The sequence below is a fragment of the Ogataea haglerorum genome (genome assembly GCF_019207285.1).
Source record: "Ogataea haglerorum isolate 81-453-3 chromosome Unknown 81-453-3_NODE_14_length_230722_cov_96.824488, whole genome shotgun sequence".
Lineage (NCBI taxonomy): Eukaryota > Fungi > Ascomycota > Pichiomycetes > Pichiales > Pichiaceae > Ogataea > Ogataea haglerorum.
Genome location: NW_025065164.1, coordinates 127,490 through 148,339, shown reverse-complemented (window position 1 = coordinate 148,339; position 20,850 = coordinate 127,490). Strand labels below are relative to the sequence as shown.

Sequence of the window (20,850 nt, the reverse complement as noted above, 5' to 3'; positions counted from 1 at the left end):
AATGAGAATCATTTAGTTCAATCTATGGAATCATACTCTCGCGACGCGTCGTCGCCTCGTCACACGCCGTCTCCACGCGGACGGCTTGATTCCATGTTCTACACGGGCGCGAGGTCGCACATTCCGTCGAGGTCCGTGTCGCCTCTGGATGTGGATAGTCCTTCCATAGATAAAGAAATACACCAGCATGCGGAACAGGAGCACCTCTTGCAGCTGACGTCGCGCAATCCCGCGGCCGTGATGGAGCTTGACCTGGACTGCACGGTCAAGTTCCTCAGCAAGACCTGGGAGTCCACAGTGGGAACGAAAATTAGCAAGATCATAGGGCGGCCTCTGAGCAATATCATCCTGGGCGAAACCGAGGACAAGCAGGTCTTCAACAAGGCCACCAGCATCATGATGACTGATGACGATACGTACCGCGTGAGATTTGTTGTTGCGACAAACCTGCAAAACGCCTCGAGAGAGTCAGAAAACACGGATCAGGAAACCTATTCTTCGGTTTCTGACGATGACTCCGTTAGCGTGCACTCGGAAAACTCCAGCATATCGACGGACGGCAATTGCATAGAGCTGGAAGCTCAGGGCGTTCTGATACACGACAAAGACCGCCAGCCCTCGCATTCGATGTGGATTGTCAAGCCCTGGGTGGCGTTTTCTAGCCTAACGCTGGCTCTTCCGGAAGAGCTGATTTTGAGGCTGGGCTTTGGAATCAACTTGTTTGAGGCATACTTGTTCCAACTGACCGACATGGGCATAGTTGACGAGGAAAACCTGCCGCCTCCGCCCCAGGAGCTGTGTCGTATATGCGAGCAAAGAGTGCCTAACTGGTGGCTGGAATGTCATACAGAGCTTTGTTTGGTGGAACACCGCGCAGAGGATACCGTTCAACAGAAACAGGAAGAGCTCAGCGAGCATAGGAACCTGCTGCAAAATGTCCTTGACACTCTTACAAAACGACAGTTGCAAAATTCGAAAACTCCACCTTTGGTCCCTATGGGCTCTAGCTCCTCGGTATCCAGCAGCAGCAGCAGCTCCTCCAACAGCTCCTCGGGAAGTTTTGTCTCGATAACGGAGTACAAAGGTCATTCCATTCCTCTTTCGGCGTCAAACGAGAGCGGAAGTCTGATGCGCCGGAAAAGTGTGGGCAGCTTGCTCCCCGCTAGACGATTCCCTTTCAAGAATCTGGATATCCTTATCCAGTACTGCGATGAAGCTTTGAAGGTGAATCCTGGAGAAATCCGCACCAACGACAAAAAGTCTGATGAATACACAATCTCGTTCTCTCCCGATAGTGAGCGTGCGCTCGCCATTTTGAACACAATCGAAGTTCCCGAGTCCAGCGACCAAGCTATAAAGCTGCTTACCGAAGACACTGATTTCGCTGTCAAGCAGAAAATTGAGTCCATTGAAAGGTACGCACACATACTGCAATATGTGGACAAAATAACAAAGGAGACTGACGAGATGGTCCTAAATGTGGTCAAGGAAACGATTCGAAAAATACAGGAAGACGCTGCGGAAGAACCGCTGCCTATCCAGTCTCCAAGGCCCGCCTCCAAGCTACATTCTGGAAATATTTTGGAAACAGAGAGCGATCTGCGGCTGAATTCGGTCTCTTCGAGTACTGGCACTTATTCCCCAGCGTCTGAGGGCAATTTGACACCCGCAATCAGTGTTTCTAGGGAGGACTCTGCCAAGACAATTCAACGCAATAGCTCTCCCGGGTACAATTCACCTCGCAGACCTCTTTCTCCTAGTGTTATGCTTCCTATGAGCTCGATTCAACGCAACACAAAAGCACACATGAAACGCCCTAGTGTGAACTCTGGATCGGGGTCGAACACGCCAATATCCTCGCCGCTTTTCTTATCGACGGACATCCCGTCATCGTCTTCTTCTGCAATCGACCGTCCACAGCTGTCGCCGTTGCTCGTGCCTCAGAGTTCTAAACAGAGCGCTCCTTCAATCAAAGACTACGAAGTGATCAAGCCCATCAGCAAAGGTGCATTTGGTTCTGTGTTCCTTGCCAAGAGGAGATTGACAGGAGAATATTTTGCCATCAAGGTGCTGAAGAAGGCAGATATGGTGGCCAAGAATCAGGTTACAAACGTGAAAGCCGAGAGAGCCATTTTGATGGCGCAGGCTAACTCGCCATATGTGGCTCAACTTGTGGCAACCTTCCAAAGTACCAATTATTTGTACTTGGTGATGGAATATCTCAATGGGGGTGATTTGGCTACCCTGTTGAAAAACATGGGTTACCTGCCTGAAATTTGGGCACGGAGGTACATTGCAGAGGTGATTGTCGGTGTCGACGACTTGCATTCCCGTGGTATCGTCCACCGTGACCTAAAGCCAGATAATTTACTCATTGATCGCAACGGGCACATCAAGCTCACGGATTTTGGTCTAAGTCGAATGGGTCTTGTCAAAAGACAGAAGGACCCTCATTCGGACGTCATTGAAGATCCGTTTGTCAATCCGCAAGCGGCTTCCTTAGTGACTAAGAAAGCCGCCAGCATCACACCGTTCTCGCTGTCGCCATCTTCGCCGCTTATCACTCCGACAACAAGCACACTGCCTGCATTTGAGGAGCTCGAGCCTGTGAATCTTGGAAGTGGCAACTTGTCTCCTCTGCTACGACCTCTAACCAGAAGATCAACGTTGCAGCCGTCCTTCGCGCTTAACAAAGAGGATACGCAAACGGAGATTACCAATTATGCTCTCTTTGATCCTCAGAAATCAGCTGAGACTCGAAAGTTTGTCGGAACTCCTGATTATCTGGCACCCGAGACGGTTGCGGGTCTGGGCCAAGATGAAGCTAGCGATTGGTGGTCTATCGGGTGCATCTTGTTCGAGTTTTTGTTCGGGGTACCCCCATTTGCGGGAAACAGCCCAAAGGAGGTATTTGAAAATATTCTACACGGTGAGATACAATGGCCGAATCTATCTCCCGATGAGTTTCAGGAGTATTGCTCCTCTACTGCAAAAAACCTGATTACCCAACTGCTTGTGAAAGATCCGACGCAGAGACTCGGAAGCGGCGGGTCTCATGAGATAATGCAGCATCCTTATTTCAAAGGCATCAACTGGGATACGCTCTTTATTGAGGACGCCTCTTTTGTTCCATGCAGCGTCGACCCAGAATCCACTGAGTACTTCGACGACCGAGGAGCACAGCTCAGCGCTTTTCCTCAGGATGAGCTCAACGAGGATGACAATGCCGAAGAAACGCTGGACGCCAACACAGTGCCTGTCACCTCCAGCTCCTCATCTACCACCCTCGATTCGCCAAAAAACAGCTTCTCCAAGGGCTGTGTGACGGGAAAGAGAGAAAGAAGAGGCTCTAGACTGAACGATAGTGGCGGATCTTCGGAGTTTGGCCCTTTCCACTTCAGGAATCTTGCAATGCTGGAGAAACAGAATAAGGACGTCATCAACAGATTGAAGAATGAGCACATCGAATATTTTGCGCCGTCCCCAAGCTCTATGGAAAGTTCGCCCTCGGCACCTACTACTCCTGGCGCCACAGCGGTTCCTCTGGCAACTCGGCCGCGTGGTCTGTCTTCTGCCAGCGGCCAGCTCTTGACTCCTTTCAAACGCCCCTCGTCTCCTAGTATTGTGAAAGAGAAGATTTCACCTCTGCTGCGCCATGCCTCGTTGGCCAGTGATATTTCTGATGAAATCAAACAGGGGTCTCCGGTTTCCCGTGCAGTGCACCGGAAGGGGTACAGCATCGACTCGAGTTCCCCTGCTGCACGTTTGCTGTCCAAATCTTTCTCCAGGACAGTGAGCGACTTCTCGCCTTCGTCGTCCGACAACGAGGACCGCTCGGGCCACTTATACCAAAGAAAGAAACGGTCTTCGAAACGAGCACTTCGCACTTCCTCGTCTGCTACAGATGAAGCCTCGCATGCGCTACAAAACATGATGATTCACTTCGACGTTCTTTTGTGCGAGCCTATCCCTATTCACCGTTACTCTATCGAGAATAACCTCAACCGTCTGGGCTGTGACGTTGTGGCTGTCTCATCTGGGTCTGAGCTTATCAAGCGCGCCACCGCAGATATCAAATTCGATCTGATCCTGACCTCGACAGAACTCCACAAGCTCGATTGTCCGGACCTCGTCAAGCTGATCAAACATACATCCACTGCCAACTCAGAAACAATGTTTGTCGCGCTAACGTCTTTCTACCGCGATGCAGTCAACACAGGCGTCTTTGACTACATCATAGAGTATCCGATCACCATGGAGAAGCTCAAGACTCTCCTGGATTGGTTCCGTTCGCTGAAGCGACGCGAGGAGGAGGTTATTGTGACCGATACGGAGTGACGGCTCTTCTATAGTTTGAATAGATCAGACGCTTTTCAGGAGCTTGGCTGCAGCTCCCACACTTAATGTTAGCAACGCAAACAATGCCAATTCACCGCTATGTTTCGTTGGCTTGCACTCCTCGATAGCCTTGTTCAGACTGAGAGCCATGGCCTTGGACGAAAAGAGCTTCTCAACACGGTCTTGGGCCCGTTTGGAAAGCTGTGTAAGATCTGATTCCGTCAACGTCTGGACGTGTTCCATGTACTCTACCCAGCGGTCTTCTACCAGCCCAACAAGGTATCCTGTAAAGTCTTTATGGTCATACGGCACGATGGTTTCAGTAGGGCCGCCGGTAGCTTCCGCAAGGACGGGTTTTCCCAGTCTCATCGCCTCAACAGGAACTATCCCAAAATGCTCAAAGGAGGGCGTGTATATCAGCAGCTGAGATCTGGCAATTAGAGCATTTTTGGTGGCACTGCTGACCGAGGGCAGGAAAAAGACCTGTGTATCTCTGGGAGCTACAATGAGCTTTCCTCTGATGGTGATCGAAGACAGGCCAAGTTTCTCGCAAAGTGACTCCAGCTCTATCAGATAGTGCACATTTTCAAACACACGGGAGTCATAGCCGCCAGCGATGACGAGTTTGTGATTCGATTCGGTTTTAGTGATGAACTGGTGATACTTTTGAATGGCCAGGGAGATATTCTTTTTTCTCTCGAACCGGTTGATGGAGAGGAAGAACGGAGTGTTTTTGAGAATGTTGTCGACCTCCTTGAGAGACGTGTCTTGTATGGAGATGTCTCCCACGCAGGGATACACCACATTGAGCGATTCGGTCCGCAGACTTTTGAATTCTTTTTCAACCGTCTTTTTGGTGAACTCTGAGTTGACAAGTACCCTATCTGCGAACCTCATTGAAAACTCCTCTATCGTATCGAAGACCAGTCTATAGATTTTTCTAATCAGCCCCGAGTGAGATGCAAGCAGCTTATCTGGGAAATGGCAATAGAAGATGACTTTTGTTTGTGGACCTTTGAAAAGGTAGACCAATGGAAGACAGTAAGACAGCTGGTCGACAAAAACGACATCGGCCTTTTTGAGGGTCCCAGTGAGCACCAGCACAGATACCAGGTACAATTGACGCAGAAATGCAAACAGAATTGCAAACTTCCCCAAAATCTGCGTTGGCAAGAAATCCCCGTGCACTTTTGTCTTGAGCCGGTCTGAGGCGACCTCCTCGAAACAGTGCGACTTATCACAGTGAGACGTATACACGGTGACCTGGTTTCCTGGTTGCAGGGCCATTGCAGCGTCGACAACGAGCCTTTCTGCACCGCCGATCCCGAGATCAGGGTGAATGAATATAATATTCATAAGGAAAATAGTAATAATAATTAAATAAATTATTCAATGCTTGTGCCTCCAGACAACTTTGCGTTTGTCGAGGACGGTCTTTATCGTTGTTCTGCGCTCGACGCCATCAATGCCCCCTTTTTGGAAACGCTTGGGTTGTCTAGTATTGTTTGGCTCGATGAGGAAAAACCGCCTCGCGCAATCAATCAGTATATCGAGGACAACCATGTGCGTCTGTGCCACCTAAAGGAGTCCAGCCTCATTCCCGAGGACACAGACAGCATGCGGTTCCAGGATTGGATGGTCTTGAGACCAACACTGGTGGCAGAGACGTTCCACATCCTGCTGGACTACCAGACGTACCACGACTGTCTGTTGGTGGATAGAAGCGAGGTAGTGATCGGGCTGCTTAGACGTATCCAGCGATGGAGCTATTCGAGTATATCCAATGAGTACAGGCTATTTGCCAACAACAAGGCCAACTATGCGGTGGAAAACTACCTGGAGCTCGTCAACATCGAACTGGTGCCGTACGAGAGAATGGCCGATCAGGACGACGAGGACGAGGAAAACACGGTGGTTGAGGAGCCAAAGAGCCTGGAAAAAGACCTGAGCATCAGCCCGCATCTCTCTGTGTCGTCATCGCCGCAGATCCCGAAGACGCTGCTCAAGATGGTGGAAATGCGTCGCCAGAAACGGAAGCACAGACAGGAGAGACAGGAAAGCATTAGCTACTCCGGAGTGAGTTTCTACAAGCCGGCAGGAACGGCGTCTGTGCGCGTGCGGCTGCCGAGGGAAGAGAACTTGCCGGCCTGGTTTATTGAGCTGAGAACAAGGTGGGAACAGGAGGCTTAACCAGAAAACATGATCGATAGAAATAAAAAGCGTAATAAAATGCCATGACCGATTGAGAGCTAAATTGTATGCGCGTTGGCGCACTGATTGATTTAGTAAGAACCGCCTGCACACCTTCCACCTCGCATAAATTTCCGCTTTTCAATTTTTCATATCTTCCTTCAACCATGACTCAGAAAGTGCTCCTTCTCGGCTCTGGTTTCGTCGCCAAGCCAACTGTCGACATCCTCGCTAAGCAGAAAGACATCGAAGTTACTGTCGCATGCAGAACTCTCTCGAAAGCCAAAGAATTGGCAGGCTCTGTTGCCAACGCATTGTCGTTGGACGTTACCGACCAAGATGCTTTGGACGCTGAGGTCAACAAGTACGATGTTGTGATCTCGTTGATCCCATACATCTACCACGCTGCCGTCGTCAAAGCTGCAATCAAGTCGAAGCACACGAACGTCGTCACCACCTCCTACATTTCTCCTGCTCTGAGAGAGCTGGAGCCAGCCATCAAGGAGGCCGGCATTGTCGTGATGAACGAGATCGGCCTGGACCCAGGTATCGACCACTTGTACGCCGTCAAGACCATCGACGAGGTGCACAAGGCCGGTGGTAAGATCACGTCTTTCCTGTCGTACTGTGGTGGTCTGCCAGCACCAGAGAATTCCGACAATCCTCTGGGATACAAGTTCTCGTGGTCCTCCAGAGGTGTTTTGCTTGCTCTGAGAAATCAGGCCACATACTGGAAAGACGGTAAGATCGAGAAGATCGCTTCCGAGGACCTGATGGCCTCTGCCAAGCCATACTTCATCTATCCGGGATACGCGCTGGTCTGCTACCCTAACAGAGACTCCACTGTTTACAAGGAACTGTACAACATCCCTGAGGCCCAGACCGTTATCAGGGGAACCTTGAGATTCCAGGGATTCCCTGAGTTCGTCAAAGTCCTCGTCGACATGGGATTCCTGAAGGAGGATCCAAACGAGATTTTCTCTAAGCCTATTCCATGGAATGAGGCTGTTTCCAAGTACATTGGAGCTGCCTCTTCTTCTGAGAAGGACATAGTTGCCAAGATTGACTCTCTGACCAAGTTCAAGGACGAGGCCGACAGAGAGAGAATTCTGGCTGGTCTCAAGTGGCTGGGCCTGTTCTCTGATAAGAAAATCAAGCCTGCCGGCAACCCACTGGACACTCTGTGCGCCACTCTTGAGGAGCTGATGCAGTACGAAGAGGGCGAGAGAGACATGGTCATTTTGCAACACAAATTCGGCATCGAGTGGGCCGATGGCAAGACCGAGACCAGAACCTCTACCCTGGTCGACTATGGTGTTCCTGGCGGCTACTCCTCCATGGCCAAGCTGGTTGGTGTTCCTTGTGCCGTTGCTGTCTTGCAGGTCTTGAAGGGTGCCTTCCCAGGCCCTGGTCTCTATGCTCCAATGACGCCAGAAATCAACGACCCTATCATGAAGATCTTGAAGGATGAGTACGGCATCTATCTGACTGAGAAGACTTTGTAAGTAAGTTTAAAATTTGATAGATCTCTTGTATGAAAAGGGGAGATAATTAATTTTCTATCATTTTTATTTTCCATGTTCCGCAGATTTAAAGAGATCTCGTCTGATCTTAAGACGTCGATCCGACGTGAAGAGAAAGACGGCAAGCATGAGAACGAGACCGTAGTGCACGTGGCCATGGTGAAGTACTTCCGAGAACGGGGCCTACAGCCTCCTGAATGGCTGGAACCGGATCACCACAGTAGAGTCGTTCAGCACCGAATGCCGCTTGACAAGATCCAATCCGGGATCCGAGAAACCAATCATGCGATAAAGGGCCAAGTGGAGCATATACCAAAGATCAAGGCGTCGCGATTCAGCCCACAGAAGCCCTTGGAGCCGCCTTCCAACGGCATTCCTCAGGCTCCGTTGCCTAGACGTACTACGACAAACAACAGTGCGCCCAAAACAGCTCACAGCATCACATCGCGTTTTTCGTCAGCTCGAGGGAGCCATTCTCCAGGCCACAGCCACTCCCGGCCAGCAAATAGCAGGTTCAACATCAAGAAGACTTAGTGGCCGGGTAACCAGGGTCTGACGTCACAGGAGTTGTGTTTTTTTACAACACGAAAATTTGTTGTCTCGACATGACGGAGCAGTTTGTCGACAAGAAAGAGACGGAGTCCGCAAGCACGCAGAATCTGCTGGCCCATCTTTCAAATGATGTGGAGCTTTATCACAAACGTGTCCAGCAGAAAAGGCAGCTGAAAGAGCAACTGGATAACGGCGAAAAGAAGCAGAAGGTGAACGCGTCGGAGCCGGAGAGCGCCAACAAGGAGGAGAGTGTGCCGCAGACGGAAAATGCCGATTTACGCAAGGAACAAGAAGGCCACGAGACGTCGAAGATCGATTTGAGCGCCTCGGCTTTCGTTTCGCCGGCTTTGCCTGTGGTAAACGATTCGCAGACGCGATCACGTGCCTGGACCAAGGCCGAAGACGACGCTATCGTTTACTACAAGGAGGAGATGAAGTATTCGTGGAAAGAAATTGAAAAGATGTTGAATGGTAGACATTCGTGGCAAGCGATCCAGATGCGGTACCTACGCAATCACAAGTCGCGTAACGACTCCTGGTCGCGGTTCATGGAGCTGCGCCTTGTGAATGCGATACGGAAGGACTGGGAAAACAGATGGAAGCGGATCAGCAAGGACCTTGGGAACGATCTAACGGTAGAGCGTTGCATAATGAAAAATATAGAGCTGTGCAAGAAGATGGACGACCCCATTTTTGGCAAAATGTTCTCGAACAAAGAGATCACGCAAGGGTACGGCAACCCTAACAACGATATTAAAGACGAGGAGAGCCACAGAAAGCTGATGCTGGTGTACATGGGGCTTGACTCCATTAGCTACGAGTCAGATGAGGGAGAGCAGGCAGAGGGAGCGACTGATGAGGGTGCAGAATGAGTTCCTATGGCTATTGTACACAGTGATTACACAGGAAGGTTGTGATGCGGCTTTCCGAGCCATGCGACCAGAATTTGGATGCTAGGTAGGTTGGATCGACTATACAGACGAAAATGAGCTAGACATGTTTCTAGTGAGGAAAGGATGATGCGAGCCATGTTTAAGCTCTGCCTCGAGGGTGACCAGGCAGTACCAGGCTCTTCTCTTCTCTTCCGTCAATATCAGGTACTCCGAGGGGTCCTCGACATTGATTTTAAGCTTTAAAGCGAGACTGATGGCCTGGTCGAGTACGTGAATGGCCTCATGAATGCCGCCAACCATCGTGTATGCTCTGACAAGATTTATGTATGAGATAATGTCATCGTGGTCTAATTTGGTGGAGCTTTGTAGGAAGCTGTTTGTCTTGTAAAATAACATGTCCAGGAGTCCCAGCGAGGACTCCTTGGATATAGATGGTGATGGAGAGAGTTGCAAAAGTGCCGCTCCACAGAGCAGCATAGATAGGATGAATCCCTCGTTGATTTTCCGCACGCTCTGTGGGTCCGAGGTGAGAATCTGGTTTGGATTGAGGATCATGACTGGAAACGGAGTTTGAAAGTACAAATCAACCAGGTCATTTGCAAGAAAATGCGAAATCTGGAGCTGAGAGATGACGTGTGCCACTTGGTTGAGAATTGGGTACCGGAACGGCTGCGAGAGGGCGGGTGGCGATTGGTGCGATGACGTGCCGTGCAGCATGACCTGCTCTTGGTTCGTTTCCGGGCTTTTATTTTTGGTTGGTTTCCGTCGGATGATTATTTTTGGATAGTTCGAGCTGGCTCTGCCTCTTTTTTTCTCTTCCCGAAGATACGTGCAAACGCTGTTGGTTCTGATACATTGGGAGCAACGGGGCATTTCACCCGAGCATTTGGTTCGTTTCTGGTTGCAGAGATCACATGCTCTGCGAGTTCTTCTGTACTTTGTCTTCGAGTTGTCCGACATGGATTTGGAAGAGTCTTCATGAGGGGACGGAGGGTGATGAACGGGGGTGGATGGAAGGGGCTGGTGCGAAGCCTCCGGCTCGGCTATGTAGGCAGGATGGGATGTGTAAGTTACAGGCGGCAACGGCGTCGTTCTAGTGTTATGCAGGAGCATGGAGATGGAAGGTAAATGCGACTGAGGGAGTGGAGGAGGCAGAGTAGGGGAAGGGAGAACCGTACTGGACTGTAGTTGCCCTTGGATCTCTTGAAACGAAGGTAAACGGGGGCGTTCTGGTGCCTCGGAATCTCTGCCAGGAGAACTGGAAGAATTGGATTGCGATTGCATGACGAAGTGCTAAAGTGTCGGATTTACCGACACATGCAAAAATGAGAGTATGAATATAAAGCAAAGGGTTTTGAACTTTTGTTCACGACAGGAACGCTGGACGGTCGGAGAGATTTTTTAGTGGAAAACGACAAAAAGCATCACTAGGATATATAAAACAGGAGATTTGAATATTCAATTGGGACGCGCTCTACTGCAGCACAATGCGGTGAAGAACATCTCAGCTAGTTTATATGTAATATGTTAAGGCATTTGTGAGTAACCTATTGTCTCGGCAAGATTTCAACAATGCGGGTGTGAGGAGGTGCTAAAATCGGTATAAACCCATCGAAAAGGAAGATCAAACGGAAAAAATTTTGCTGTACCTTGTACATGGTGCGCAGCTAAGCTTTGTCGATCTCATTTTAGAAGCAGCTTCGTATTATTGTTTTCGCTGCTCCATTGATTGCTTATAGTCAAGTGGTATATTGATACCCTCAAGGTGCTGCTGCCAGGTACCCATTTCTCGAGCTAGTGTTTCCGCCACATGTTTGAAAAGCGAACGAAGTGCTGGTGCGTTCGCAAAATCAGTCGCACTCCAAGGAGGCTCAGTTCCCCCCCGAATGTGCTCGCGCATCCGTACCTTGTTTTGAACACCCGCGCATCCGTACCTTGTTTTGAACACCGTTCAAGTAGGAACAGTTATGATAGCCCAGAACCAAGGCGGGTGCTAATAACAAAAAACCCCGGACATCTCGGGAAATTCACCTGCTCGTGTGTAGTCCTTACAACCGTATGCATCTCCCCTTAAAGTCCTGGTCACGGCTGCTTGCTTTTACTCGTAACAACTTTTTATGCCCCTGCAAGTTTCTAATTTTAGTCGTAATCACCGAGCCGCAGACTTCCCGCTATTATTCTAAGAATCACAGGGAAATTTTTAGCTGTTATTCTTTGTGACATAATCATTCTGATGGCCAAACAGTCAAGCAGTTTATCGGAGCCCCAGGTGGCCGACTCAGAGCGTGTAGCGCAGTCCGACTCGGAGTTCCAGGATGATCTGTCGTACCGCCATGTGAATCTGGAGAGCGAAGACGAGGAGGATTTCGATGCCTTTGTGCAGAAGTACGGCGCAGTGAAAGTGCAGTACATAAAGAAGCCAAAAGTCCGCTCATGGTTCATTAATAAGCCTTATGCACTTAATTTCTTCTACAACGGAACGCTCTACCGCACGAGATCCGAGCGTGGCGAAAGTGGCAAGGTGGAGTTGTTCCTGGACCTGCTCTACGTGGGAATTGTGGCAAAACTGGCCGCGTCCGCTACACATGAGCCCACCGGCACGTCCTTGCTCAAGTACGTCTTGTTTTTTGCGCCGATTTGGCAGGTTTGGTCCGATATTAAGGATTTCATGAACTACTATTTCAATGAGGACCTGCTCCAGAAAATCTACATCCTGTGGATTCTCGCGCTCCTGCTGGTGTACACCAACGGCACAAACTATATGCTGGAGTCCAACAAGGCAAATGCAACTGTTGTGGTTCCCTACATTTTGTGCCGTCTCTCGTTGGGCATCAGCTTGTTAGTATATTCTGTCTACGTCCCCCAGCACCGGCACCAAAATATTTTGTACGGCTCGCTGATAATCGTCACGTGCTGCTTGTGGATCCCCGTCATCTTCGTTTCTGTGCGTGCCAAGGTCGGCCTCAGCTTCATGAACCTGTTCCTGGAAAATGCCTCCTGGTGCGTTTCGTACCACCCTTACACCAAGAAGCTGCTCAAGCTGAAATACAGCACGGCCATCAACATCGAGCACGAGGTCGAGCGGTTCGGCGCGTTCTACGTTATCGCCATTGGCGAGTTCCTGTACAATATCGTCGCCACCACAGCCGAGCGCAATTTCGGTGTCGGCGTCACTGAGAAGATAGGACGCGCCATTATCCTGCTTCTGATCGCGTACTGCTTGCTGTGGCTTTATTTCAACGGTGACGGCTCCAAGCGCGCCGTGCACGCGTGCCGCCGGTCAGGAAACACAGCCTTCCTATGGTTCTTCCTGCACATGCCGCTCATCTCCTCGCTGATACTGTGTGCTGACGCTGCTGCCGATCTCTGCTACGAGGACGAGATCGAGAACATCGGGCTCTCGTACTACTTCACGGGGGCACTGTGTGTGTCGCTGTTCTGTCTGTACGGCCTGGCGATTCTGGACAAGTCCATCGACGACGAGACCGGCGGCGAGGGCCGCAACTGCTCTAGACACTATCTACCAAAGTTCTGGAGACTGCTGCCAAGACTGCCGGTCGGAGTCATCATAGTGTGTCTGAGCGTTGCAAAGCTTGAGATCACCAAGCTTTTTGGCACAACAATGGCGCTGCTGGTGGCGCTGCTGGCCTACGAGATCGCCATGAGCATGGACTCCAGCTGGTGACACAAAGAAGCACAGCCCTACTTTAATTAAATATCTGGTTAATGAATATTCCTGGGTACTATTATGATCCAGTGAAAAAACGGTATTTCAAGCGGCAGGGCCAGCCGCAGGCATCGCCTGCCATTGAACTGGGGCGACCAGCCCCGAAGAAAGAGGCCCCAGAGACCCGCACTGAGAAAATAACGCAGCTCGCTGACGTGCAGATCTTCCGGCCAGAGATCATGTACGAACTGCTCGTAAGCCCCAAGTGTGTCTCAACCGGCCAGTTCCTGCAGCTCCAGGAGTTTCTTCACAACGAAAAGCTTGCGTCAAGTGATTTTGACCGCGAAACTGCGCTCTCGCTCTACACCAAGACCCAAATGCAGTGCTTGCTGTTCCGGCAAATAGCGCGCCCTCCTCTCGACCTGGGGCAGTTTGTGTGGGCTTCCGAATGTCGCGGGACGCTTTTTGTTGCTACGAGACTTTATCTGGTGGCTGTAAGCGTGAAGTCTCTTGAACTGGCGGAAAACTCGTTCTGGGTTCCAAAACACAACGTTCCGAAGCCGCAGGAAGCGGTGTTGCAGATCCAGAGCATCGGTCACTATAGCACGATTGCGCTTGGCTGGAATATCAACGTGGTTGACGGAGACCCGATCAAAATCCGGGTTTCCAACCACCGCGGGATAGAGGAAGTCGAGTTCGAGGACACCTTTAAGAACTTTCGGCACCTCCAGGACACGAGAAACGTGACTTGCATGAAGTGGATGGATTCAGAGACGGGAATCGTAGGATTTGAGCGCAAATTAAGGGGCCACGGCCGTTTGAGCTGGTTGCACAAAAATATCAGCTCGTTGCCCGTGAGCATCGCATTTACGTTGTACGAGAACCACCTAATGGTAGCCATTGGGTACATGAACGGGGCTCTTGAGATTTATCGGGAGAAAGACGAGTGTATCCACCATGCGTACGGAGCGAGTATTCGCAAGGTGCAGTTTCTGCACGTTGACAGCCGGCTCTATCTGCTGGTGAGCGGTCTGGCGAACAAGCTGGTCTTGTTTGCGGTCGACAACGATCCACAACAGCTATTTCCGCTCCTTGAGTACAAGGAGTACGAGCACAGCTTTTCAACGCAGGAGAACTTCTACGTGCACCGCAGCCAGCAGTTTTTCGTGGTCTACACAGACAAAAACAAGAAGATCAAGGTGTACTCCATCTTCAACGCACGGCCACTGCGAGAGTTTGACCATTTGCCGCTGGCGGGCGGCGGCGATCGGTTTCTTTTCGTCGGCGACTCGCTCGTCTCTCTGCAGAACGGTAGCCTGGATTTTTTCAGCTAATGGAAAAAAAAGTGTGAAAATAATTATTACTCACTCTCGGACATCCAACACCATGGGACTAAGAAAAGCAGGAGTTTTGGGCGCCACCGGGTCTGTTGGCCAGCGGTTCATTCAGCTTTTGAGCAACCATCCGCAGTTCGAGCTTGCCGTTCTGGGGGCCTCGTCGCGGTCCGCAGGCAAAAAGTACAAGGACGCTGTCGACTGGAAACAAACCAGTCTGATGCCGGCCGCTGCTGGCGAGATCGTCGTCTCGGAGTGCACAGTCGAGGCCTTCAAGGACTGCGACGTTGTGTTCTCCGGGCTGGACGCGGACTACGCCGGTCCGATCGAAAAGGCGTTCAGGGAGGCCGGCCTGGCTGTCATTTCGAATGCCAAAAATCACCGTAGGGAGAAAGACGTGCCGCTTGTTGTGCCGACCGTCAACAGCGAGCACTTGGCGATCATTGAAAAGAGAGTCAAGGAGGCAGCTGCCGCCGGCCAGAAGAGACCCGGTTTCATTGTATGCATCTCCAACTGCTCCACCGCCGGTCTGGTGGCTCCGCTGAGACCGCTGGTCGACAAGTTTGGTCCGATCGAGCTGCTCACCACGGCCACCATGCAGGCCATCTCGGGGGCCGGCTTCTCGCCAGGGTTGCCGGGCATCGACATTCTGGACAACCTGGTTCCGTACATTTCTGGCGAGGAGGAGAAAATCGAGTGGGAGACCAAGAAGATCCTTGGAGAGATCGCTGATGACGGCAACAGCGTGAGGAACCTTTCTGACGACGAAATCCGCGTTTCTGCGCAGTGCAACAGAGTCGCTGTGTCCGACGGCCACACAGAGTGCGTTTCTGTCAAGTTCAAGAACGGCGCGCCGTCCGTCGACGCCATCAAGCGGTGTCTGAGAGACTACCAGTGCGAGGCCACTATCTTGAAGTGTCCATCTGCGCCAAAACAGGCCATTCACGTGCTGGAGGAGGAGAACCGTCCGCAGCCACGGCTCGACAGAGACAGAGACAACGGATACGGCGTGAGTGTCGGCCGCATCAGAAAGGACTCTGTTCTGGATATCAAGATGGTCATCCTGTCGCATAACACCATCATCGGGGCTGCCGGAAGCGGTGTCCTGATCGCGGAAATCCTTGCTGCAAAGAACGTTATATAGAGCAGTATCTACTGATATAGGCTGAACACTAGCTTGGGAAGAGACGGAAAAACATGTGTCTGCCACAAAAACAAGGCGGGGGACGCCGTCTTCGTGCCGCTGGTCTAGCAGCCCGTAGATGCAGAGCGGGCACCCGCTGTGTCTGCATTATCTGTGCTTGTTTTTATCTGCAGCTATGCAGCCGACGATCGACGCCAGCCGACCCATATTCCGCCAAATTTTATGCTAATTATTCTTCATGCCTTACACGCCTCCCATTCGCCATCCCAGAGCCGACTCCAGCCACCAGGCGTTCCGCAACCTTCTTGCCGCCTCGACAGGGCTAGAGGCCGACCAAGTGGACACTCCAAACTTGCCGTCCGACTTTGTCACGTTCACGACCGAATCCCCCCTCTCGTACTCATACACACTTCTGGCCCCAAACTCTCTGGCCCTGAAATTGAGTGTGCTCAAGCGGTCGCTCGAGATCCTTCTGGACCGGCCAGAGCTTCTCTCCAACATATCCATGGAGAACAGCGACTACTTTTCGCGGAAGGGCCCGACCACCGTGCCGCTGCGCAGAACGTCCACGATGACGCTCATGGACAACGTCTTCCGCATGGAGAGACGGGTGTCGCAGTCGTCGATCAAGTCGCTGCCTGGCTCGTCGTCCGAGCTAGACAAGCAGGACTCAGTGCCAACCTCGACCCCTACAAACATAGACGAAGAGCTGCGGAGGAATCTAAAGGAGATCATCAGTATTTTGGAGATGAAGGAGGACCCGTCGCAGATCAAGCTCGAGAAGGTAGTGGGCCTGCACACGCTGTCGCTCAACCCCAAAGGCATCTCCAAAAGCGAATCGTTGCGCAAAAACCTGCTGTACGCCCTGGCAACGCCGTTCACAGATAATTCCAACACGCCGGCCCACTCGTACCTGCTGGGCGGCCTGCCGGTGCCGCAGACCAGCCCGTCCACCCTGGGACTCGTGTCGCTGGGCAACAAGCTCGGCTCCAGCAACCGGCAGTTCCATCTCGCCTCTGGCGGGAAGGCCGCGTCGCCCAAGGCCTACTTCACGTGCGAGGCAGAGTCGCCGTGGAAGCTCAAGAACGCGAACGACTTCGCGTGTCTCATGTTCGGCATCTCCAAAGCGTCGCTCGCGTCGCTCAGCGTGATGGATCTCATCGCGCCCCGCGCACGTGACCTCGTGCTCGATAGGCTGTGCAACGGCAAAGAGCTGGTTTTCTCGGGCGAAATCATCGCCATCAAGCGCAACAACATGCCGATAGCATGGACCTCGCTGTGGGCAAAGCGCAAGCACGACCTAATCATCCTGATTTTCGAGCAGGTGCCGTGCGACCACCTAGACTTCATTGTTGAATGCAGAGACGACGGCTACTACATAAAGTCGTCCGCAGATACACACGCTTCGCTCTTCCGCAGCGACAAGGAGTTTGTGGGCGCTCCGCTGTCGCGCATCCTGCCCACCATGAGCCAGGAGCTTGCCAGCGCCACAGACGACACTCCTATGCACCATTCTGCCACCATCAACAGGTCTCGCTACTATACCCTCAGGCTTCCGGAAAACGAGCCTGTGCCGTGTGCGGTAACCTCCGAGCCTCTGGAAAACGGGGTTTTGCGGGTGAACTTGCACTCTCTGCCCTACATTTCGGGAGCGTTTGTCATCTCGTCCAGAACGCTCAGGGTGATATCGTTCAACCATGCCATAGCCAGCAACCTCTTTGGGACGTCCGACATCAAGAGCAAGTCTATAGACGTGATACTTCCGTCGTTTTCGGGGCTCTTCGAGCTCGCCGTCAAGGAAAACCCAAATATATTGTACCAACAGGGCCTTGTGCTGCCGGAGCACTATTTCCGCAAACAGGACGCCATCTTGCGGGCTTCGTCGGAGGAGGAGCAGGACCTGCTGTTCCTCAACTCTATAGGCATTGACGGGCTGCACAGAGATGGCAGCACCGTCAAAGTGGACGTCCAGCTGCGCGTGATGGAGTACGAGAACTGCATGCTGTGGATTACCTACTCGCGTGCAACCACCAAGAGGCGGTCTGTTTCGCGGCCGAACAGCGTGTGTCTGAACGAAGAGGAGAGCGAGGACGACGAGGCCAACGGAGACGAGTCGATGCCGTCTCAGCTGAGTCTGTTCCAGCAGATGGAGAACGACTTGCACTCGTGCGGCAGCTCGTCAGACGGACTGAGTCGGTCCAGCAGCATGAACACGATCGCCAACAAGCCGATGGAGCGGATGAACAGCCTGAAGAAGACGAACGCGCGGTCGGACTCGTCGCTGTCGGCCATCAGCAAGTCTGCGTCGACCGGTTCGCAGAAAACCACCGAGACAGACATGGACGACCACGAGGTCCACGACATCACGGACAGTCTCGGAGAGTTCCGGCTGGAGAACATCCGCACGGGTCGCGCGCTGCTGGAGCGCGAAAACGCGCAGATCGCTCGCATACGGAAACAGAGCAAGTTCTTCCCGCAGAAGATAGGGCTTCTCCGTCGCGAGAAAAAAATCACAGATTTCACGGTGATCAAGAACCTCGGACAGGGTGCGTACGGCAAGGTGGTGCTTGCACAGCACAAGGAAGACCCGACGTACCGGCTGGTGATCAAGGCGATTTTCAAAGAACGGATCTTGGTCGACACGTGGGTCAGAGACAGGAACCTGGGCACGATTCCATCAGAGATACAGATCATGAACTATATAAACAGCGACCCGCACCCCAACGTGATGCGGATCGTCGACTTCTTCGAGGACGACCGGTGCTACTACCTCGAGACGCCGCAGCACGGCGACCCGGCTGCGGTCGACCTGTTCGACCTGATCGAGGTCAAGTCGGACATGACCGAGCTGGAGTGCCAGTACATTTTTTTCCAGTGCTGTTCCGCCCTGGCGCATCTGCACGCGCACGGCGTCGTTCACCGCGACATCAAGGACGAGAACATCATCGTCGACAAGGACTATGTGGTCAAGCTGATCGACTACGGCTCGGCAGCGTACACCAAGAACGGGCCGTTCGGGGTGTTTGTGGGGACGATCGACTACGCTGCTCCGGAGGTTCTCAACGGACAGCCGTACGAGGGCAAGCCGCAGGACGTGTGGGCGATGGGCGTGCTCCTGTACACCCTTGTGTTCAAAGAAAACCCGTTCTGCAACGTCGACGAGATCATGGACGGCGGGTTCAAGTTCCCGGCGTTCCACGAGGTGAGCGAATCGTGTGTGGACCTGATCCGCATGATCATGGTCAAGGACGTGGCGCAAAGGCCGTCGATGAACGACATCTTGCAGCATCCCTGGTTGTCTGGCTTTAAGTAACCAATAAGTGGTCCACGTTGATGCCTATTTTGCGCAGGCTCTTCGACTGGAGCTGACTAATCTTTACGCAACTCTGGTAGAGCTCCGACTGCTCGCTGTAGTCGATCAGCTGCCGCCTGAACAGCTTGTTGTAGGCAGCGATTTTCTCGTTCAACCACCCAACGAAAATCACCTTCTGTCCCGTCTCGCGGAAACACTGCTCGTACAGCAGATACGTGTTCTTGATGAAGGTGAAGTAGATGGGCGACATCTGCAGTATGTATTTTTTCACGTCGCCTTCGAACTTGAGCTGGCTCACAAGCTTGTCCAGCTGCCTGCTCTTCGCCTCCAGCACCAGATCTCGCGCTTTTTCCTCCATGTGTATCATCTGGAACAGGTCCACCGTCTCCACGATCTCTCTGCTCGAGCTCAGCGGGTTGCTGATCTCCCAGGACAGCAGCTTCACGAGCTTCTCCCTGAGGTTCTCCCATTTGAGCTTCTTCAGCTTGAGCAGCAGCGAAAACTGCTCGTCGGGACTCTGGCTCTGCAGCCGGTCGATCTGGCCGCTCACGCGGGTCAGGAAGCCGACGGCCTCCACGTACTTGTGGTGCCCAATGTACAGCTCTATGTTCATCAGCCCCTCGTCTACGGTGTTCAGGTTCTGCGTCGAGTTTTTGTCGTTCAGGTCCAACGACCGCGACCGGCGGTGGTTCAGCTTCGTGGTCAGGTCGTGCAGGTAGTCGGAGTTCTTGCTGAGTCTTTCGTGCGTCACAGAGAGCCTGCTCACGCTGTCTGTCAAATCCCTCTGTTTGGCCTTTTCCAGCTCCATCGTGCTGGCAAGCTCGTCCTTCGCAGCGCGCAGATGCGACACAATTTTATTGTACTCGTTCAGACTGTCCGTCTGGAAAAGGAACACCATGCCGTTGATCTTCAGCGACAGAGTGTGCTCTCCCGCATTGGCGGCTTTGGAGATCGCGAGGTCTCTTAGCGGCCAGCACTGCGCGGCCACCGTCTTTTTCCTGTCGCCGGTCCGCTTGCGCGTGGCCACGAGCAGGTGGTCGTTCAAAATGATCAGATGTGCCGGCCGGATCGGCTTGCAGGTGATGGCGTTGAGCTCGCCCCAGCGTCTCGACTCCGCCACGACGTGGCGGCCTGGGATCGCAGACACGAGCTTCTGCGCCCCTTCCACCTCCTTGAACAGCGAGTTGAGGTTCGAGGCCCACTTCTTCTCCAGCAGTAGCACGCTACGTCTATTGTCCCTGTTGCTGCCGTTGTCCATTTTCTCCTGCGCCTCCTCAGCCTGCGAGCTCAGAATCTCGTTCAGCTTCATCACAGGACCCTTCAGCTCCTCCAGCACGCCCTCTGCTTCGACCATGGTGCGAGAAACCGCGAGCACCTGGTTATACGACTGTGTGATGGTGCGCTTGACATCGCTGTCGTTGGACGACGCAAGGTCGCCCAGGTCGCGCGCAAACTGGTCGATCTTGGCCGCGGTCGCGTCTTTGAGATACCCCTGCACGTACGGCACCGCGTCGAACGACTCAGCGGACAGATCAGACAGTAGCGCACTCGAGTCTATCGCTGTTTGCTGGCGAGTCTCGCTCACGGCGGCCTCGGCGCCTTCGGGCAGCGGAGGAAACTGCGCCAGCGCGGCCTTCTGGGCCGACTGGGCCTCCTGCGGGTTCAGCTTCACCGAGAACCGTCTGTTGACACCGCTATTGTCGATCTTGTGCGGCCGCTTCTGCTTCGGCGACGGTTTCTGTGCCGGCGCAGCGGGCGCAGCAGGGGCCTTTTCTATAATCGGGGCAGAGACCTGCGCCGGTGTGAACGTCTTTTTCGCGTTCTTGGTGGACCAATTGGCCCTGCTCAGTCGTCTGTCCATGGTAAAAATATAAACTTGTGGAAACTACACAGCCA

General features: G+C 52.6%; 12 protein-coding genes across 12 annotated transcripts; 9 read left to right on the top strand and 3 right to left on the bottom strand.

The window, feature by feature from the left end:
- Positions 1 to 24: 24 nt before the first annotated feature.
- Positions 25 to 4,338, top strand: KL911_004546 (uncharacterized protein; the record flags this gene model as incomplete). The annotated part of the gene is made up of 1 exon (XM_043199849.1): positions 25 to 4,338. The coding sequence occupies one exon, from the start codon at positions 25 to 27 to the stop codon at positions 4,336 to 4,338; it is 4,314 nt and encodes a 1,437-aa protein (XP_043052742.1).
- Positions 4,339 to 4,362: 24 nt separating this feature from the next.
- KL911_004545 (uncharacterized protein) lies at positions 4,363 to 5,694 on the bottom strand (the record flags this gene model as incomplete). The annotated part of the gene is made up of 1 exon (XM_043199848.1): positions 4,363 to 5,694. One exon carries the CDS (start codon positions 5,692 to 5,694, stop codon positions 4,363 to 4,365), a length of 1,332 nt encoding a protein of 443 aa, XP_043052741.1.
- A 36-nt stretch (positions 5,695 to 5,730) lies between these two features.
- KL911_004544 (uncharacterized protein) lies at positions 5,731 to 6,528 on the top strand (the record flags this gene model as incomplete). The annotated part of the gene is made up of 1 exon (XM_043199847.1): positions 5,731 to 6,528. One exon carries the CDS (start codon positions 5,731 to 5,733, stop codon positions 6,526 to 6,528), a length of 798 nt encoding a protein of 265 aa, XP_043052740.1.
- Positions 6,529 to 6,695: 167 nt separating this feature from the next.
- On the top strand, positions 6,696 to 8,033 carry KL911_004543 (uncharacterized protein; the record flags this gene model as incomplete). The annotated part of the gene is made up of 1 exon (XM_043199846.1): positions 6,696 to 8,033. One exon carries the CDS (start codon positions 6,696 to 6,698, stop codon positions 8,031 to 8,033), a length of 1,338 nt encoding a protein of 445 aa, XP_043052739.1.
- Positions 8,034 to 8,105: 72 nt separating this feature from the next.
- Positions 8,106 to 8,585, top strand: KL911_004542 (uncharacterized protein; the record flags this gene model as incomplete). Its single annotated transcript, XM_043199845.1, has 1 exon — positions 8,106 to 8,585. The coding sequence occupies one exon, from the start codon at positions 8,106 to 8,108 to the stop codon at positions 8,583 to 8,585; it is 480 nt and encodes a 159-aa protein (XP_043052738.1).
- A 71-nt stretch (positions 8,586 to 8,656) lies between these two features.
- Positions 8,657 to 9,475, top strand: KL911_004541 (uncharacterized protein; the record flags this gene model as incomplete). Its single annotated transcript, XM_043199844.1, has 1 exon — positions 8,657 to 9,475. One exon carries the CDS (start codon positions 8,657 to 8,659, stop codon positions 9,473 to 9,475), a length of 819 nt encoding a protein of 272 aa, XP_043052737.1.
- A 99-nt stretch (positions 9,476 to 9,574) lies between these two features.
- KL911_004540 (uncharacterized protein) lies at positions 9,575 to 10,780 on the bottom strand (the record flags this gene model as incomplete). The annotated part of the gene is made up of 1 exon (XM_043199843.1): positions 9,575 to 10,780. One exon carries the CDS (start codon positions 10,778 to 10,780, stop codon positions 9,575 to 9,577), a length of 1,206 nt encoding a protein of 401 aa, XP_043052736.1.
- Positions 10,781 to 11,729: 949 nt separating this feature from the next.
- KL911_004539 (uncharacterized protein) lies at positions 11,730 to 13,181 on the top strand (the record flags this gene model as incomplete). The annotated part of the gene is made up of 1 exon (XM_043199841.1): positions 11,730 to 13,181. One exon carries the CDS (start codon positions 11,730 to 11,732, stop codon positions 13,179 to 13,181), a length of 1,452 nt encoding a protein of 483 aa, XP_043052735.1.
- Positions 13,182 to 13,222: 41 nt separating this feature from the next.
- KL911_004538 (uncharacterized protein) lies at positions 13,223 to 14,497 on the top strand (the record flags this gene model as incomplete). The annotated part of the gene is made up of 1 exon (XM_043199840.1): positions 13,223 to 14,497. One exon carries the CDS (start codon positions 13,223 to 13,225, stop codon positions 14,495 to 14,497), a length of 1,275 nt encoding a protein of 424 aa, XP_043052734.1.
- A 52-nt stretch (positions 14,498 to 14,549) lies between these two features.
- Positions 14,550 to 15,641, top strand: KL911_004537 (uncharacterized protein; the record flags this gene model as incomplete). The annotated part of the gene is made up of 1 exon (XM_043199839.1): positions 14,550 to 15,641. The coding sequence occupies one exon, from the start codon at positions 14,550 to 14,552 to the stop codon at positions 15,639 to 15,641; it is 1,092 nt and encodes a 363-aa protein (XP_043052733.1).
- Positions 15,642 to 15,879: 238 nt separating this feature from the next.
- Positions 15,880 to 18,954, top strand: KL911_004536 (uncharacterized protein; the record flags this gene model as incomplete). The annotated part of the gene is made up of 1 exon (XM_043199838.1): positions 15,880 to 18,954. One exon carries the CDS (start codon positions 15,880 to 15,882, stop codon positions 18,952 to 18,954), a length of 3,075 nt encoding a protein of 1,024 aa, XP_043052732.1.
- A 56-nt stretch (positions 18,955 to 19,010) lies between these two features.
- KL911_004535 (uncharacterized protein) lies at positions 19,011 to 20,815 on the bottom strand (the record flags this gene model as incomplete). Its single annotated transcript, XM_043199837.1, has 2 exons — positions 19,011 to 19,766; positions 19,982 to 20,815. 2 exons carry the CDS (start codon positions 20,813 to 20,815, stop codon positions 19,011 to 19,013), a joined length of 1,590 nt encoding a protein of 529 aa, XP_043052731.1.
- Positions 20,816 to 20,850: the final 35 nt, after the last annotated feature.